Source organism: Sorghum bicolor, chromosome 9 (assembly GCF_000003195.3).
Source record: "Sorghum bicolor cultivar BTx623 chromosome 9, Sorghum_bicolor_NCBIv3, whole genome shotgun sequence".
NCBI classification, from domain to species: Eukaryota; Viridiplantae; Streptophyta; class Magnoliopsida; order Poales; family Poaceae; genus Sorghum; species Sorghum bicolor.
Window position 1 is genome coordinate 52958098 of NC_012878.2, and position 20984 is coordinate 52979081.

A 20984-nucleotide genomic window follows, 5' to 3' on the forward strand; every position below is an offset into this window, starting at 1 on the left:
CTATGCTACATAGGGACCATGCACGGTAACCTGACCACGTGCCGCCAAAGCCTTTGGCGTCGAGAAGTGCAATATCGATGCCAAATGTCATGACGCTGACCCTAGAGTCTATATTCATAATAAGGTCGCTCTGAGGTACAAATGTGATTTTTTTTGTTAAAAAATGGCTAAAGTGTAAAAAGAAAAGGTATAGTCCCACCCACTTGTTCGCATGCTCTCACAACCTACTCATCTGGAGTTTGGAGTTTGTGAGCGACCACTAGCGTCGCCTCCACCCTCTTGCCTCAACTTTATAAAAGGGAGCATAACGATTAACCAAAATAGTAGAATCCTCCATCAATTGGAATTATGAACTGAGGCCAAACAAAGTACCACTGATTTGGTGTGTGTGATAGACGAGGAGATTCTAGAATTCCATCGCCAACATCTCGGTGATTCTGAACACCTCCATGCCCATTGGGCCGCTCCTCGCTCCACAACAATGGGTGAATTCGTTGGATTCGAAGCCACATTTAGGTCGAGCCATCCCGGTGAAGGATGCAGAAGTTGCGTGGAGGCCGATGCAACAAAAATGGATGTGGCGACGTCACTAGCAGCGATCGCACCTTGAGTTTCCCGATTTGTGTCGTCGCCGTTGCCTGGTCGATGTGGTTTGTCATCTCCGCGGTGCTCTGGAGCAAGGTGCCAAACGCCTCATTTGTGCTCATTCGCCATGCCTCGATGCTGCTCAAGTTATCCAAGGTTTTCTTCGCAAATCGTTTTTTCCTCCTTTTTCATTATCATTTTCCCTCTTAAAAAAGGGGATACTCTAGAACTGAGTGGAGAGGTTCTCTAGCATGCCAATGGCCCGCTATAACTTGGTGGGTTTACGGGTGGCACTTTCATGAGAAGAACTTGGCGAACTCCAAGCAAACTTCTCGCCTAGTTGAAAGAGGCTTTGGATACCAATTGTTATGAACACGAAAGGTTAGAACGTATTTGAGACCGGTAAGAGCAAGAAGCAGAGGAAGCAAAATAAGCACGGCGTGAGATTATCAAATTTAATTGAAATAAATACAGATTGCTACCTTATAAGAGCAAGTATTATAGTGGACTGTAAGCTGGCTAAATGCTGACGTGGAGGAGAGAAAGAAAGAGAAGCAGGCTGTAAGCTTATAGCCAGCGCTTAGACACAACAACCAAGAAACTTTGTGAGAGAGATAGGTGAGTCATGTATTAATAGTGAATAGCTAACTATTGTATGAGTGGGCTGGGAGAAGGTTGCAAAGAACCTTACAACCAGCAAGTGGACTGTATTATTAAACTTGCTCTAATTGGGCTATGCTACCTTATAATTGGGCCAAGCTATCTTCTTTGAGCTCATCTCAAAAATTTCTCAACGGCCCACTACCAAATGTTTCCTAACAATTCCCTATAATATTCTGAACGGTGTTTTCTTTAGGTAAATAGGAGGGGTTTTTCTCCTAACGTAAATTTTATTAAAAAAAGGAAAAAAGTTTGTAGAAGGCGGATCAAGAAATAAAGGAGAGGAAGAAGATTACAACAGAGTATGTATCCATGAAACAATTTCAAAAATTATTTATTCTTCGCTTGATGGATAACCATGGCAAATTCTCAACGACAAATCTGTTTGACAACATCAATAATTGGGTGCACACCGTCAAAGATAAACTTATTTGTTCGTCACTGTCCAAATAGTTGAGCTGAGCGCTGTAGAATACTCAAATACGTTCTAACCTTTCGTGTTCATAACAATTGGTCTTGAAGAAAGATGCCAGTAATTGCCTTCGGAAGTCTTGAAAAATTGCTGCTATTTTAGCTAGTCGGAGTAAGTAAGCAGGCGTTTTTTCAAGCTCCCTGTGGTGTGGTACGGTTTGGTTTGACAAGATTTTCAGCGCGATCGATGCAAGAGTCTTTTTTTCTATTTTAAGGTCTTGTTTAGAGCAAGGGTTACGCATTTAGACTTTGCATTTACTAATTTGCAAAAAAAACTTAAAATGTGCTATCCAATGGTTTTGTATTTAGACTTTGCAATTTGCATAACTTGGCATTTAGAGGTCTAGACTTGGCATATATGCCAAGCCCACCAGGCTTTGCAAATCGTGATTGTCACACCCCGCGCGACTCGGGCTGCGTTCCGTCCACCCGCGCGACTCCTCCACGCGCGAGCGCCGCGAAGCTTTGCCGCAGAGAATCAGGACGGGCGAGGTTCATGACGGGTGAGGACCAAACGACGCGGCGCGAGGACCTGGACGGGGTGACGACGGCTGAGCGAGGAATGCCGCAATACGAAGGCACGCGACGCGCGAAGAATTACCGGCGACGAAGAAAATCGTGCGCCAAGATAAAAACCTTCCGGGGAAAAAAAGTGTGGGGCCAAAGAACACTCCGTTGATCGTGTCCTATTGGATTGCAGGTCAGTCGCTGAACTATGGCAGTACCGGTTCCCAAGAGCAAAGAGGCAAACGGCAACTCAGTGGTGCTCCATCCTACTGATGGCAAGCATATGTGTACAACCGACCAGCCGTTTGGGGCTAAAATAAATAAAAAGTTTCAGGTGGGAACGCCTCCCCCCCTTGACCGTCAAAAAAAATACAAAATCATTGGAGATCACACCTTTTTATCATTGTCATTTTTATTTGAAACTTTGCAAACTCCATCAAATACAAAACTAAAAATGCATAACCCTTGGAGATAAATATTTAGAATTCTGGGTACTATAGCATTTTTATTTATATTTGACAAATATTGTCCAATCGTAGACTAACTAAGCTCAAACAATTTGTCTCATAAATTACAGGTAAACTGTATAATTAGTTTTTGTTTTTGTTTGCATTTAATATTTTATGCATGTGCCGCAAGGTTCAATGTAACGAGAAATCTAAAATTTTTAGCAATTTTTTTTGGAATTAAACGAGGCCTTATTACTGGGACAGATGCAGTGGTGCGTGCGCCCATGTGCGGCAGTACTCTGCGTCATCGTGGGTAGCGTCAGCTGCGTGACGTAAGTTGCTACTACTACTATACAATATGATCGGTCCTTCATTGTTTTTCTTTCAAAAGAAATTGTTAGAATCCCGTCCGTGTCTCATGCCGGTCGCTGATTTGTCCGTCTTTGGAATGGGAGAAAATATGTGGAAGACTATTTATTATTATGTCTTGGATTACAGACCATGCATCGTCGGTGTTTGATGCTTTAGGTCATGTTTGGTTGACCTGCTAAAGTTTAACTTTTGTCACATTGAATATTTTGATACATATATGGAATACTGAATTTAAACTATTTATGGATCTAAAAACACAGCTAAAGAGTAATTTACGAGACGAATTTTTTAAACCTAATTAGTCGAGTAATTTGCAAGACAAATTTTTTAAGTCTAATTAGTGCATAATTAGACACTAATTGTCAAATAAGACGAAAATACTACCGTACATGTCAAACTTTAACACTCTCAACTAAACACCCCCTAACTTATTTTTCTTTTTGAGCAAGTTGCGTCTGATGCTTTGGTTATTTTTTTTTTCTTTTTGAGCAAGTTTGATGATGCTTTGGCTATTATTCTAGTGATCACCAGGTGATTGACGTTATGATCAGGTGAAGCCGTGTGGACGATATGTTTAGTCTGCTGATGAGTTTGCAGGGAAACCCGGCCCGTTGCATGCATCCAAGCAGCGTCACATGGTTTCACACCGCCTGAGACTATAGTAGGATATCATTACAGTTAATTTAGGCCACCACAAACTGGTGTATATCACCAATCAAGATTGCTAGCTGCGCACGTTCTCAAACTGAAGTCACACAAGCTCCAGCCTCCAGGTGCTTATTGCTTACGTTTTGCTATATATATATACTGCCCGGTCATGGCACAGCCTCACCGACTCACAACCACGGCGCTTGTCAACCATGACGCAAGAGACAACACGAATCTAGATCGATATTTTGGCTCTGTTTTTTTTTACAATCACGCAGTACAAAACAATTATGAAGTTTTTTTTTTCAAGATTCTCACATCAACGGGTTCTTAAAGGCTTAAACTAGAAAAAAAAGGTTATATAGTTTGACATTTATGCAAAGTTTCTTTGGCATGCGGTACACATATAGTTTTAGGCTTAGGACCACCTTTGGATGTTATTAAAATTTTTCATTTATAGTACAAACAAGGACGTGGAATAAGCAATTAATTATTTGTTGTTAATAGGAGGTGCAACCATTTGCTGGACAATATGGCTTACAAGGAACAAAGTTGTTTTTGACAAATGTCAACTTATAACTTTTCTTGGATCCTGTTGAGAAACACACTGGTTAGAACATTGGACGTAACTACAACTATGTGATGACAACAAAGAACATATTCACCAAGGAGCTAGAAGTAGTGACTGCATTTCTTTCCTTTCTTTAAATGGCTGAATAATATGCTAGATTTTAACTTTTGAATTTGATATATTTTATGTTCGTTTAATCTTATATAATAAGTGGCATGATATATTCCCTTAGTTAAGGGATGAAGCCAGATTCAATTCCTTTATCTAAGAAAAAAAATACAACTTCACATTTGCTACATCTCCTGCTAATAGCTTCCATCGCGTAAGTGAGCTATTGGTGGTGCAGGTGGTTGGGGGTGGTGGCGGTAGATGACAGTGGTGGTACTAGGCTGGTGGCTAAGGCACGGTGAGGAGCAAGAGAGAGGTTAGGGAAGGCAGATGGAATGTGGCACAGTGAGGTGCAGGGAGAGGTGTCTAGGTAGTTGGATGGCTGCGGTGTGTTGAGGATGAGGGGCAGGACGCAAGAGAGGTGGAGAGTGCGAATGGGGCGACAGACGAAGAGGAAAAATTTGGGGAAAGTAAAGCCACGAGCGTGACCGTGAAATATTAAGCTCCTCCCACGCGCTTTCTTCCGCAGCAACGTGTGGTGCTTTTTCTCTGTTATGTGGGCAGATGCTTGCTTGCACCACGCGAATGAACGAAGCCACAATTGATGGTTGGTGCAAACCGATGGGAGAGGCTTTCTCAGATGGGATTCAGTGCACATGAGGGATGCTCATGAGCCCTGGAAGACACGAAGACGAAGGGGAAGGTACATACCGACGGGAGAAAACCGGTCTAAGGTAGTGGTGGTAAGGTAGGAAGCCACATGCATGTGTACTTCATGTAACTTATGATGTCCGACTTATTATTTTACTATTTTTACCTAGTTTACATATTATGTAAAATATTTTCTAGCGGTGGCTAAATTTTGACTCGCCTCTAGTAATCAGTCTCTAGGGGGGGGAGGGCTTGGTTTAGGCCGTTTAGAAATATAGATTCTAGGAATATTGGAAAAGTAGAGGTGTGGTCAGAGCTCACAACCGCCTCTATAAGTATTATAGTCGCCTCTAAAAAGCTTTACTTCTTTGACAGTTTTTACAATAACATCTGATCATATTTATACTTGTCTCGGTCACCCACTAATCAAATATAATGATTAATTTATTTTTGGAGTTTTTTAGGACAGATTAGAGCAAGTATAATAATAGGTTTATAGCCAAGCTAATGTTGATGTGGAGGAGAGAAGAGAGGAGCAGAGAGATGATAACTTGGCTCTTATGTAAGCACCAAACTAGGCACGGATGCATAGGTAGTGGTGGACCCAAATAACAAGTGTTGTGAGAAGGAATAGGAAAGATAAGATGTTTTAGAGACAAGTATAAAACAACTTATTGTATAACTTGGCTCTAATCACTTGGCTTATAGCTAAGCACTTGGCTCTATTATTGACCTTGCTCTTAAGAGAAAAAAGACCTTGCCCTTCCATCAAACCACACCCACCGAGACCAGCTTGTGTGATCCGTGAAATGAGAAAATAATTAAATGCGTGGGTTTGGATCTGGCAGGTACATTGAAATCCTTAATCAAAAGGCAAGTGCACGCCGAGCTACAACTCTTGCCGCGTGAGTCTGCTTGCCTGAGCGAGTGCGCTACCACCCAGGTCCCAAGGATAAATCTACCTGATGATCTGGAATCCATCTGCCGACATCGATCCTGGGCAACGAAGACGACTAGTACCCATCATACGAAAACGAATATCTGTGCATAGACACAGGCATGCTGCTGTCTTCTTCAGGAGAAAGCGATGCCTTTGTGAAGTCGAGAACCTGCGAACCACTGCTGCTTGAGCTGGGCTCATCCCGGAACAAGGTGTCGCAGGTATGCTCGTTGATCAGGGTGACCAAGAAAAGTGGAGGGTAGGTGTTGCTTTGCTGCTGCACGTATTTCTTTGCCGGGCACTTGTGGTCATCGCTGTAACCGCACTTGTAGTATAACCTGCAAATTAGTAACCGGTCGACAGTATGAACATATATAAATCTTGAAATAAACTTCTTTTTTTTTCGATTGAGAAAATTAATTAAAGTATGTCATTAATAAGCTAGAAGTAGAGATTGTTGACAGGCTGCTAACGACATTTTATGTACATGTCAACTCTCCGAATCTGAACGGGTGCACGTATATTTGCGACTATTATTCTTTCAGCGGAGGTGTCATAGGCATGAGTTTGTTAAATCTCAACATCTACGGACAGATGAAAAAATGAATGACATCCTAATTATTTGAATCTATATTCGCTAAAACTTATAATATGAACATCCATGCAGTTCATTTTTTTGAGGGGTTTCTCCATGCAGTTATAGATACGAATTGAAAAGAATGGTGACAAAGATGAGCTACCTAATCAGTTGTATTCGATCCTTATTTCCTTATTCATCCTCAACAAAAAAAAAGTAAATAGTGACATTTATATTCGATTCAATGCGTGTCTGGCCATTTCCACATTCCACCCCTAGCCAGCATTGTGTCTCTTTGGAAATGCTCATAGACATCAGACATGGACTATTTGTGTGTGCATTGTGCGCATGCATACGTATGTGAATGCATGCATCTATACATGCACCATGTTTAAAATAAACTTCAATAATGCTCTGCCTTAAATATGCTTTCTCAAGGATAAATCTGCCTTAAATAATTGTATTGTTTCAACTTATACATAGTGCATGGGTTACAGCTTGTATGTTGTTACAGCAGTCTATATACAAGCTAGCTGCAATCTACAATCTACAAGTTGAAACAAATTTAATGGCCTTAGTTTAGCTATTGCCCAAGTCCAGCTCTAATATTGGAATCATAAGCTCCTACTATACTCCATAGTCCACACAAAATGAGTTATCCTTGAGGGAACAGAAGCTAGCTATATATAACTCCCCGGCCAAATAGGGAATAGGTATTGTTGGGTCTGACTTAAAAAAAAAATCCATAACGTACAAGGATAGAAGCTAAACGCCAATGTACCAAAGACATGCTGAGAAGTTGCTTTTTTAGAGAAGCAAAAGACCCCAAAAAAAACGTGTAAGCAGAAGGAAGCTAACCGAGCAAATCCCAAAAATCGATCGGTCTAGCACTACAAAGCATAAACATCATAGTAAATGACTGAATATGATCCATGACAAGCTGACAACTTATATGAATTAATATTTGTACTTTGTAAAAGGTGTCATGATGGAGTAGAAAACGGGATGAATGATCATGATCTTTCACAACAAATTAATCTGCTAATGACGACTTAGATAGAGTTGGTGATGCGCATTATGAAATTCCATCAAAGATACATATATACCTTGGATATTCAGCATAGAGGATATTCTTTTCACCATATTTCCTCCAGTGGAAATGATCGTTTTCTGGTGCCTCAGTCAGTATCTCCTTGCTGAATAACATGATGGAGGAGAAACAGAATGTAATTTTACTGCATGACCTTTTACAAACTTTCCTACCTATATAACCATGAAATAAAGATCCTCGCCTTTGTGAGCATTAAGCGCACATGTATGGTATAGATGTAAACTTGGATAGGATAAGATCCAGAGACACCTAATAATTAATATTGTTCTCTTTTTCCCTTTCTTCTGTAAATTGTAATGTAGATCTGGAAATCTTAGGCCTAAACTAGTAAGTACGTCCCATTTTTCTCCACGCTCTATGAAAAGCGAGTTATAACTGACGATGGAGCAAGAAAGTAAACAGCAGTAACTGTGACGTAATTAGTTCCCTTAAGCCCAAATAATAAATTTGACAGATCTGCAAATTAACACATTTTCCCATATGCAGATCCACATAAAGATATGCAACTATGCAAGTTATATACTCGCTGGGCAAGACGCAGTAAAAATCATAGGTTTGTACTACTCACATCGGGAGTTCAGCTCCATCTCTGCCTCGCCGGTGCCTCACCCTTCTTGTACGGGCCACGGGACCATTCCTTTCCCTGCTGGTGCTGCCTCCGTCAGAGTAGGCAGTGGGCGCAGCCATGACCTCGGAGACGAAGGGGTGCTCCATCTCAGACTGGAGAATGGAGAGCGACGACTCCATAGCCATGGATATTTCGCCCACGTTGACCACTGCAGCTTGCCGGCGGTTAGGCTCCGGGATGAGCTCTACCTGCTGCCTGAGCAGCTCCGCCAGCTGGGTACCTCTCCTGAGCTCCTGGATCGCTGCGTGCCTTGGGCTGGAGGAGGGCGGCGGCTGCGGTGGAGACAGCGTCATGGAGTTGGAGCACGTCGACAAAGGGGGGAACACCTTTTCAAAAGGTGAAGAAAGAAAAATGTGGAAGCTGGCTGGGACTGGGAGCCGGCGCCGGCGGGGTGAGAACTGAGAAGTTTGGACAGGACATGAGCTTGTGTGTAATGTAACCTTAGAGGAAAGCAAGGGCTCAACCATTGACTATACAGATAGACTATTGCTTAAACAAATCTTATCCGTCGATTAAAGAGTATATTAATTGTGTGTTTAGGTGCAAGTGTACGTTAGGTCATCCTCAGCGAGAGTTTTATCCAGTTTCCAACATATTCATATATTGAAAAAATGTGTAGAAGAGTTTCATTCCCATGAAACTCTTATCTCTCTCTTAATTAATACGTTGTCACATCAGCATATTTAATGCCCATAAAACTCTATTAAAACTCCATTGAGACTAGTTTTAGAGCACTCACAATGCAAGACTCTATCACAGAGTCCAAGACATTTAATTACATATTATTTATGGTATTTTGCTGATGTGACAGCATATTTATTGAAGAAAGAGGTAGAAAAAATAAGACTCCAAGTCTTATTTAGACTTCAAGTCCACATTGTTCGAGGTAATAAATAACTTTAGACTCTATGATAGAGTCTGCATTGTGAGTGTCCTTACAACCGTGTATGTGTCCGATTCTGGTGTCCCTGAGAATATATACAACTAACCATGCATACTTGCATCAAAAACACTTGACACGGTTGCCACCATATTATACACAATTTCCATTACTGTATTAGGCATGGTAATCCATGCATCAAAGCAAAATGTTCAAGACTGACAATCGTAGCTAGCGCAGAACACTTGACCAGATTACCATAGAGCATAAAACTAGAGTTGGGGAAGGGGGCTTTCAAAGGTATTTTCATAATCCAGAAAAACAGTAACAAACATTTCTGATGACATGTATGTACATTTGTAACTCCCAAGCACAGTAAGAATGAAAATATACCTGCGGTAGTGCTAGAGGCACTGGCGACGTCATTTGTACTAGTTGACATAGTGTATTGCTTAAATACATAGTGGACCACAAACGATACAGGTAGATGTTTATAGTGTAGTCACACAAATGGCCGGTAGAAAAAAGACATAGGGAAGGTATCGGTTGCCGGAAAGAAGGTGTGGCAGAAGAGAAGCAATCATACAAGACCATTGCACTCTCCAAAAACCTTATTTGCCCACACACCTGGAGCAGGTGCGCAGATGGACGTTGGTTCGAGAGGCCTGCCATCCAGTCTGTTCTTTGCTGTTCTTTGCACAGAAGACTAGATTAGGGAAAACTCGGAGAGGCTCGGTAGAGAAGAGAGGCCGGGTGCGGTTTTTGTGTCTCGCGCGAGGCTTCTGGTTATCTCTCATACTCACTACGGGAAACTGCTGATTTGCCGGGTGTAAAATAATTTGCCGGGAGCTTTTTATCGGGCACCCGGCAAAGGCATTCTTTACCGGGAGCCGGACAGAGAGACTCCCGGCAAAGAGAAACACCCGGCAAAGCAGCCTTTGCCGGAAACCAGGCACCCGACAAAGTTCAGCCGTCGGCAAAATTAATTCTTTGCCGGGAGCCGACACCCGGCAAAATATGACCGTCGGCAAAGCCGACCGGCGGAAAGGCAGCCACCTGCCGTCAGCCTTTGTCGGGTGCCACGCCGTTATTAGGCACCCGGCAAAGATTTTCTATTTTTTTTTAAAAAAGTCTTTGTCGGGTGTCATTTTTGGCACCCGGCAAATTAATTTGGTTTTTTTTAGTTTTTTGGCCCCATATTTTTTGGGGGCCTTGATACAGTAATTGAATCCAAATTTCAAAATTTGGGATAATTTTAAGTTTTTTAACTATATTTCCTTAATTATATTCCTTTGGTTGAATTTTTCCTACTACTCCAAATTTAAACTTGCAGGTACATTAAATAATAGAATTCAGTCTTTCCAAAAATGGTATTCATAATTTTTACCGTATGTTGATACCATATCCAAGACCTAGCATAAAATTTCGTGCATCATGATGTTGTAACATGAGGAGGTAATCGTAGAAAAAGTGTATTTTAATTATATAAAATCCAGACAATGTCTGAAAATCACGAAACTTGTTGATATATCTTGTTATGGTGTGTGGAGGCCGTGGTAAAAAATTGAGAAAGTTTCGAGCAAGTTGTGACGTTACATGTGTGAAACCCAGACATCTCCACATGTGATGACTTATGATCATATGTAGAGATGTTCGGGTTTTATAAATCCAAAGTTATAACTTGCTCGAAACTTTTTCAATTTTTTATGAGGGCGTCGGCACATGATAACAAGACACCCCAACAAGTTTTATGATTTTCGGACTTTGTTTGGATTTTTTATAATTTAAATACACTTTCCCTGTAAGTACACCGTCATCTTACGTCAACAAGATACACGAAATTTCATGCTAGTTCCTAGATACGGTCTCAATATAGGCTAAAAATCATGAATACTATTTTCTGAATGACCAAATTCTATTATTTTATGTACCTGCTGTTCAAATTTGGAATATTCGAAAAAAATTCAATGAAATAAAAATAATTAAAGAAATTTAGTAAAAGAACTTCAAATTATCTCAAATTTTGAAATGAAGTTTTAATTAATGTAGGAAAGCCCTAGAAAAAAAATGAGACCAGGAAGTTAAAAAAAAAATTAATTTGTCGGGTGCCAGGAGAGGCACCCGGCAAAGAAGCCTTTGACACCAGCTCTGTTCCCAGCCTCTCCCAGATCCGGGCACAGACCCCGACCGGAGGCCCGGCCATATGCGAACGGCCGTCCCCTTCACAGCAGCGGGTCGATGCACTCCAGGTTTGTCCCGTTTAACTGTTCGTACAATTATCCATGCATAACTTAGTTGCCTTTGAATCACTGAAACATATGGGTTGAAATGTTGCAGGCCGAGAACGAGAGGATGGCTCAGGAGCTGCGAGACCCGGCTGCGAGGACCGAGCAGGCCGAGCGGGAACGACAGGCCGAGCGGGCCGAGCGGGAAAGGCAGGCCAAGCAGTTGGCGGAGATTACGACGTACCTGCACAACATTGGCCATCTCACCGGTGTACAAGCGCCGCAGTTCACTCCACCGCCGCAAGTTTTCGCTAGCCCGGTGAGTTTGAAACCAAATTGCTTCGGTTTATGCTTTCAGTAGATGACCGCTCTAACGCATGCAATCTCTTGTCCTTTATGCAGCCCTCCGTCGGCGGGTTCGAATAACCCATCTCAGGCGCAAGCAGGCGACGGTGCTTTTCCTTCACCAGGCACTCAGTTTCCACCCCAGCTCTAGTTTGTTTATCATTTTCACCACTTGATGGACATGTGATGGACTGTGAATGACTATCGACTTGTGAAGATGAATATTGAACCTATTATGACCTTGTTTAGTTCGTAAAAATTTTCAAGATTCTCCTTCACATCGAATCTTTGGTCGCATGCATGAAGCATTAAATATAGATAAAAATAAAAACTAATTGCACAGTTTATCTGTAATTTGTGAGATAAATCTTTTGAGTCTAGTTACTCTGTGATTGGACAATGTTTATCAAATAAAAACGAAAGCGCTACAGTAGCCAAAAACCAAAGTTTTTGCGAACTAAACAAGGCCTATGTTTATGTCGTCGTGTATGTGAGATATTGTGTGCTTGTGATGTGATATATATGTGGATTTGAGTTTGTGATGAGATGGATGTGATATATATGTGCTATATTGTGTTTGTGATATCAGAGATGTGATATATATCTATTATATGTTGTGTTTGTGATTATAGAATCAAAAATAAAAATAAAAAAAATAATTTTAGAGCCTTTGCCGGGTGCCCTAGCTCTAGCACCCGGCAAAGCTGGGAATTTACATGTTCAGGCTTCCCAGCTTTGCCGGGTGTCAGGGCCAGACACCCGGCAAAGAATTATTTTTAAAAAAGTTGGAAAATCCTTTGCCGGATGTTGGCCGCCGGCAAAGAAATTCCAAAAAAAATCAAAAATCTTTTGCCGGGACCCTCTGACATGGCACCCGGCAAAGAATCGGCTGACGGCATCTCGCCGTGACGATCACTTTTCTTTGCCGAGAGCCTGGCTCAGCTCCCGGCAAAGACTTTGCCGGGTGTCCGACAAAAAGCTCCCGGCAAAGACAACTTTGTCGGGTCGTTTTTTGCCGGAGGCTCTTTGCCGGATGTTTTTGGTATTTTGCCGGGTGCTATTTGCTCTTGGCAAAGCGCCTAAATCCTGTAGTGACTTGTGCTCGAGCGAAGGAAACCAGACCTGGACACAAAATTATTGAGAACAAACGGATGGAGCTCAAGGCTTCTAGTTATCTCTCATACGTATGCTCGAGCGGAGGAAGCCGGAGCATGGAGGATGCACATGGGCAGCGGTAAGTTACAATAGAAATGGACACACGGAGTAATCACGGAGGAAGCCGGAGCATCGAGAGGATGCACATGGACAATGGTGAGAAGTTACCCGAAATGGACGGACAGAGCAATCATAGAGAATTACAATAAAAACTGATCCATGAGAATAATAATTGAAGAGTTCAAGTATCACATTGACATGGTGACATTTAATTTGTATTGACAAAGGGGACTAGTGGCTAATGAAGTGTGACAAAAACGACGGTAGCTGCACGGCCTGACCATGACTCTCACACGGTCCAGTAGGCAAGTCACTTCTTTTTTTTAGAGCAAATATTGTCAGACCACTTTATAGAAAACACAGACAGAAAAGAACAAAGAGACGGAACAAATTAAAATAGTCACCTCCATTCGAGCTAAAGAAGATTCAAATGTGGAAGAGAGAGCCTACAGCCAAAGCCTCCTCAAAAAATTGAGATAAGCCATTTTTCTTTATTGTTCATTTTGGAACACCCCTGTTAATTATTAGTCATGCCATATGTGCCGAGTTGAATACCCCGCCATTCCACCAACCATTTGCTCTTTTCCATGGATAAGTGTTTATTTCCCTTGAAATAAAGAATTGTGCCTTCCATTCAGTCTCATTTGCAGGGGTGCAAACCCCTCCAGTTTATTCAAAAAAAAAATTCAGTCTCATTCCAAAGACTAGCTTTTGAAAAGAAGCTTTTTAGAAAAGGTTTTGCGAAGATATTTCATTGTATATGTTGGATTGGTCCCACTTTGGTTATGGGAAGAGAGTTGACTTGACTTAGGACGTGTTTCGTTTGTGTTGTTAAAGTTTAATAGGTACCGTAGTATTTTCGTTTTATTTGGTAATTAGTGTTTAATCATGGACTAATTAGGCTCAAAAGATTTGTCTCACAAATTACTCTCTAGCTGTGTTTTTAGATTCGTAAATAGTCTATATTTAGTACTTCATACATGTGTTCAAACATTCAATGTGACGGGCGATAAACTTTAACAAGGCAAATCAAACAGGCTTAATGTGTGCGCGCGCCGCGTGGTGTGGGGTGAGTGGGCTGTATCGCTGTGGGGTCTATACGAACTCTTAGGTCTAGCTTTTGGGTGGAAAAAAACCTATATATACATACCGGTGTTCGAGATAGTGAGCATCTCTAAGAGTTTGCTATTTTTTACTTGCTAAATCTTATGATTTGTCAACTCCCGCAACAATATGGGGAGTAAAAAAAATAGCCCATCTCTAAGAGTTTGCTATTTTGGACTTAGCAAAGTAAAAAAAAGAAGACCCACAAGATGGTTTTTTTCCCGGGTGCTACTGAATTCGCGCGCTTCCCCTCCTCCCTTTCGCGCAAACGATTTCGCCACCGCATCGTAGCTTCATCGATCGGTTCCCTGGCGTCAGACCTAGCGCGAACCCTAGAAGGATGATGACTACCCACAGTGCCGGCCTTACCCTATGTAACATCCCAAAAATTCACATTCAAAAATCACTCGCATTAAAAATTATTTTCAAAATATATTTCAAAAACTATAAAATAATTTGAGCTCTATAGTATCTCCATCTAATCCATCCATATTTTTTCGCGCACAAATAACAGCGAGTACCAGTAAGCTTACATGCAAGAAAACATAGCAGTGCACCTACACGAATATATATCTCATGCCTGCATGCAAGGACACGGTGATTAGGCACCGTCCATTTGCATGCACCTGCATGCAAGGACACGGTGATTAGGCACCGTCATTTGCATGCATCGTGCATGCAAATTAGGCACCGACCATGAGCTACCGTAGCATTTTTAATGGCACGCAGCTGAGCGCTTTGGCCTATAAAAAACCAGCCTCGGGTGCTCACTCTCACCACCCGAGAAGCACGTTCACTCACTCGCTCACTCACTCTCACTTCGCGTATACCGTATACGACCATACGCACAAGCCGAGCTCGACTGTCCTCGCAAGACGAGGTAAGCAGCTCATGAGCATCTCCTTGCTCTTCTCTGTCTTTCTGTAGTATTTTTTCTGTATTTTTCCTTGTATTTGTCTGTACCGATTCACTGCCAAAAACTCCACGAATAGAGCCATGACATACAGAAGAGCTCTAATGACCCCTGCTAATTTCTCTCTAACCACGCATGCGTGGGCCATAAGCATTAACTCCAAATAGTACATGCATGCATGCAACATGCACTACCAGCCAAGCAAATGCCCACGTGAAGCATCCATTTCTTAATCACCGTTAGCCTTTTTCGCATGATTAAAGTCCAGCCATTTTACAAATACCACATGCTAACTCTGATTTCAATAATTCTTTTTCCTAAATTCATCTAAAATAATGATCTACCTCCCATATTAATTTCATGATTTTTAGAGCTTATTTGAATTTATGTGATTATTTATCTGTGCTTGTTGTCTGTGTCGTTCGTCGCGTATTTTAGTTGACGGAGTGAATGAGCCGTAAAACGAGAACGTTGGAGACGAGTACCGCGAGTTTGACGCCGAGGACCCGGACTGTCAGCAAGAGTTTGCTGAGGACGCCGACGGAGGCAAGTCCAACCGATCCCCTTTGATGCATATTGATCCTATTTTTAAACACAACCCGTAGAAGCCGTTTTAAATATTGCATGTACGATATATGTACGAAGTATTTTTGCTGCTTAGTTAAAACCTGTTGAATAGCCATCATTGAATTGATATTACCCGGTAATTGTCTTGTTCGAACCTAGGAACAAATAATATGCTATGACAGAAATATTATTATTTAGTATGCTTAGGACTTGTTACTCATCCTGGATACCCATCGCTATATTTTCTCAAATATAATGATTTTAAAAGTAAATGGTGTGAGTGGTGAAAATAAATTGTGGATATTGTGAAAGGGTTAATGAACAAGTTATGGATGTGATTACTATGGAGATGGGACGGATGTGATCTCTTTTGGGGATGCCCTGGTGTTGTGGCTTATACCTTACGGGGTTAAGCGTGAAAATATCCGCCTTGTCTCGATTAAGGACTGAGTTGATGATTCATCTTGCCTAACTCATTTATCGTACAACCACTCGCCTTGCATGGGAAAGGCTTAGTCTAAATCCCTCTAGTTAGTATGGCAATCACCTGGAGGCAGGTGTGCAACGGGACACTAAGTGATGTATGTGAAATTGTGGAAATATATGAAAAGAGCTTTGTGAATTATTGTGGTATCATGAGATGTGGCCTTAGTGTTCCCGTGGTGAGCGCCATTACTTAGCTACGGAGGGTAATGACTTTGATGGATCTGTGCTTGCACGACGGTGTAAGTTATGGTATCCTACTTGTGGGAAAAGTGTACAACCTCTGCAGAGTGTAAATCTATCTGGATAGCCGTGTCCGCGGTCTCGGACGGGTTATGGTTTGGTTTCAACAACTAGATGGTTGGGATGAGTGAAAGCATGTGAGAGAGTGTGATTTTAGAAATAAATGGTTGACTGCCATTGTGTTGTGGGAACAAGGGTTCAACAACACTTAAAATTGTGATCAAAACCTCATTTTCAGAAATACTATCATATGTGGAAAAAGAGTTCTTTTACAACAGTATTTGTGAAGTAAAACCTTGCATGTGTAAAAAGATAGCTTTATGCAAATAAAACTAAGCCTCATCCTTGATTTATCCATATGCATATATATTGTTATCCCCTTCCGTAAGGTAAGGTTGGATTTGCTGAGTACTTTGTACTCACCTTTGCTTTATTAAACAGAGGAAGATCCGGACTTTGATCCTGAAGTGGCGTTCGAGTAAGGTCGTGTCTGCACCCAACTAAGCATGTGGCATTGGGACTCGTCAGATGTTCGATTGTGATATCGTTTGTTTCTGGGTCCTTTGGACCTATGTTGTATTTTGGTGTCTTATTATTATAGCGTGTCTTCCTTGTCCACGCTTACCGAGACTACTGCGCTGAAACTTATCTGATGTAATAAATGTGTTACTAGCCTCCTGGGACTAGTATTGTATCACATTTGAGTTCCTAGTTTACCAGGGGCGCTTCACCCTAGCATACACCGACCATCCTAGTTGTGCATAAAGATTGACGATGGGAAAAAGAGGGAACCACGTACCTGAACGCTGGACGGCCTAGCTTCGCGTCGAAGAGAAATGAAGAACAGTGTGGTGCGACCTTTTCTTCACGCAGACGAAGGAGGCGCGCCCTTTTCTTCGCACGCACGGGGGAAGGAAATGCGCAAAGGCTTCGTGTGCGCGGGGAAGGAAACGTGACATTAGAAATAGTGATGGCAAGTTGATATGTTAAGTTGTTATTTTTGAGCGTCGGAAATCATGATATACCAAGTTGCTATTTTTGTTAAGTTGATTCGCCTAACTGTTGGAGATATTTTTTTGTTTTGCTAAAATTATATGGATGTCAAGTTGTTTTGCCAAACTCTTGAAGATGGTCGGTATCTATATATAACCAACCCAATAAATAAGTCGCTAATTGCAGTTTTCTTAACGGAACCACATCTGAGGATGGTTGAAGAGCACGCTACAGTGCTCTCTGATTTCTATAGCAGTGGCGCTTGGTAATTTCTTTTCTACTATAACTGTTACATTTTTTATATCAAAGAATAAAAGCAAAAAAAAATCACCATTAGCTTGTAACTTCAGTTTCCCTACAGTTTTTTTTTCCTGAAAGTTGCTGACTTTCCGGTCAAAAATAATGGTAACAAATCATATGCAGAGATACCTGTGTGGTGGCCTAATTGGCTTTCACGTGATTTGCAGTGATGGGTGAAAGTTTTTCTTTTCTCAGGCCTGTTTAGTTTCTAAAATTTTTTTTGGTTCGAGACACTGTAGCACTTTCGTTTGTTTGTGATAAATATTGTCTAATTATAGACTAACTAGACTCAAAATATTCATCTCGCGATTTACAAGCAAACTGTGTAATTAGTTTTTATTTTTAATTAAAATTAATGCTTTATACATGTGTCGTAAGATTCAACGTAATAGACAATCTTGAGCAAACTACGATGCCGGCAAGCGGCAAAATGCAGTAACTAGTCATATCACACGCTAAATGACGATACCCGTGCGGCGTCAGGGCTGTTACGTCACTCCGGGGGCATGATGACAGAAGCTCCCAATAGTTCGGCCTTGTTTAGTTCATTCCGAAATCCAAAAAGTTTTCAAGATTCCCTGTCACATCGAATCTTGCGGCTCATGCATGAAGCATTAAATATAGACGAAAATAAAAACTAATCACACAGTTTGACTGTAAATCACGAGACGAATCTTTTAAGCCTAGTTAGTCTATGATTGGACAATATTTACCACAAACAAACGAAAGTGCTACAGTTCCGAAAACTTTTCAGTTTTCGGAACTAAACAAGGCCTTCATTGTTTTTCTTCAAAAAGGCATTTGAAGCCCATATGTGTCTCGTGCCGGTCGGTTATTTAGCCGTGTCACGTCTTAGAATGGGGAGATATATATGTGGGAAACTATTATCAGTTGCCTTTGAGCACAAATGGACTTTTGATGCTTTCTTTACTGCATACAGCTAGCGTGGGTGGCACAAGTTTGGGTGACGTTTAGATCATCACATGGTTCCACACACACCGCTTTGGGGACTGGAGTACTACTGATATCATTAGCATTTGCACCACTACTTTGTTATATATTATACAGTTGGGTCCTTGTCCCAACCAATACATGTAAGGTGTTATTTGCGTTATGTTTAGTTTTTCATAGATGCCCTTATGTAGGCCTATACAATGCTCAAAGCAGGTCTAATATTTCCATTATTGGTAATACACCAAAATTTAGTTGTATTATTAGGGACTACAGGCTTCCAGAAACTGATCAGACCCACAAAAATAGTTTTTGCTAATCTCCCCACCTGTATTATTAGAACATGGAGGTGGCAATATGCGTACAATGTAACCAACCAAAAACAAATTCTCCATTGTTTTTGGTCCGATTTGTAAATTAAGTAAAAAATGATTTCTAGATGTGGTTATATTTTTCGTCCACCTCTAGAAATTAATATCTAGAGGTTGTCTATATTAGACCGTCTCAAATTCGATTTTATAGTCACCGGATAGTTGCCTATACACATTATTAATTTTTACAGACACAAACATAGGCGAGTGGAGCTCTAACCGCCTCTAAAAAAACCTTCATTAGCTGTAAACTTCAGCACTAAGTGAAGAAGCCACAGCAATAAAAAAAAACTGGACCGGTAGGGGAAGAACTGCCCCTACGGCATTGCACTTGAGACGAAAATCAGTTGTACCAATCTCCAGTTAATTTTCCATATAAGATTAATCTTTTATTCTAGCTAATTTACTATGGAAATTAAGATTTAATAAAAAAAAGTTGAGCCAAACCCAACAAGATAGCTAGCTCTATATATATGTTCACGCGACTAAATGTATGTCCTGTTGTACGGTACATGTATGTTTGTTAGGTTATATCTATATCTATATTTATATCTATATCTATATCCATATTTGTACATAGTATTAGAAAGTGAGCATTTTTTCTCTATATCATTTTTTACTTTCCGCAGTACCCTCGTGCCTCTCATGTCCTGTGTTTATACGAGTTGGAAGCACATGTGCATTTGTGCGCTTAGTTACGATTTCAATACTTAGATAGATACGCTACCGTTATATAAATCTCTGAACAAGTCACTTAAGGTATTGTGCAACGAAGTACTCCCTCCATCCTTTAAGTTATTTCAAGAATTTTAGAGGTTCAAAGTATCTCAAGTTTGATCAATTTTATATAATAGTAAAATAACATGCATAATATCAACTTAGGTTCTTTATTAATTATATTTGGGAAATTTTGCTGGAGGACATTGTCAAAATACATAATATGCTGATGGACACCGTAACGAGTGACATTTGCCCAGTACCATTATCTTTGCTGTAACACACCGTAGCTATTATTTTAATCATTTCTCAAATTCACGATGAGAGAGGGTGAGAGAAATGACTTTGTTGACCGCGTCCTCAACCTTTAGTTGTCTACCATTTTTTGTCGTAACACACTGTTGACGTCTTATCTTCTCCGACGAGGCCTTCCTCTACCTCGGGTCATCGCTCCTTCCGCCATCACCAGCAACGGCGCGACTAAGCGGGTCCGCTATAGACTAAGCGCCATCACCAGCAACGTGCGTGACCCATGCCGCTCCACTCGTCACCTGCTCCCCTGGTCTCCCGCGCACCAGATTAGGCCTGCCATGGCATGCACGACCGAGCTCCATGACCCAATTCGTCCCCTCTTCTCTCTCGGCCTTGTAAAAGGGCATCGAAGCCCTGCACAAGTATGCCACCACCGCCTAGATCCTCCCCACCCCCTCTCCCATCTTGCAGCGCCCTCAGCTGTCGTCGCCGCCATGGCTGATCCTAGCCCAAGCTCCTGATCTCCAAATTCCAACCACATCTCGCCCCACCGTTTGCACCCTCGGTCTCGCAGAAGCACACAGAACCCACAACTTCGTCGGCCTCGCCAGGTCATCCTCCACACTCACCGGCGCACCATTTTGACCGGCTAGAGCCCTGCTTCCCCAACCTCGTGCGGTGGTGGTGTGGTCTCCGTGGCATTGTGTGGCGGCGGCGCGTGGCCCTTGGGCTCGCGCCAGCAACGGCGAAGCGAGGTCTCTGGCCTCCCGCGGCGGTGGCCATGGAAGGCCCCGTTGGAGAAGACAAGAGCCGACAGTGTGTTACGGCAAAAAATGGTGGACAGCTGAAGGTTGAAGACGAGGGCAACAAAGTTATTTCTCCCACCCTCTCTCACTGTAATCTGAGAAATAAATAAAATAATAGCTGCGGTGTGTTACAGCAAAGAACCCTAAATTTATAATGGTACTGAGCAAATGTCGCTCGTTGTGGTGTCCATCAGCATATTATGTATTTTGATAATGTCCTGCAGCAAAATTTCCCATTATATTTTCATAGTACATCTATTTTATATGTTATAATTTTTTTATAATTCTTTCTATAATTTTGGTCAAACATAAAATACTTTTACTTTTCAAGATTCTTTCAA

The 20984-nt window shown here is 41.5% G+C and overlaps 1 protein-coding gene across 1 annotated transcript; it reads right to left on the reverse strand.

Moving 5' to 3' along the window:
• LOC8077007 (WRKY transcription factor 55) lies at positions 5857 to 8655 on the reverse strand. The gene is made up of 3 exons (XM_002441220.2): positions 8219 to 8655; positions 7646 to 7735; positions 5857 to 6300 (listed from the first exon to the last, which is right to left on the reverse strand). The coding sequence occupies exons 1-3, from the start codon at positions 8569 to 8571 to the stop codon at positions 6036 to 6038; spliced, it is 708 nt and encodes a 235-aa protein (XP_002441265.1). The 5' UTR covers positions 8572 to 8655; the 3' UTR covers positions 5857 to 6035.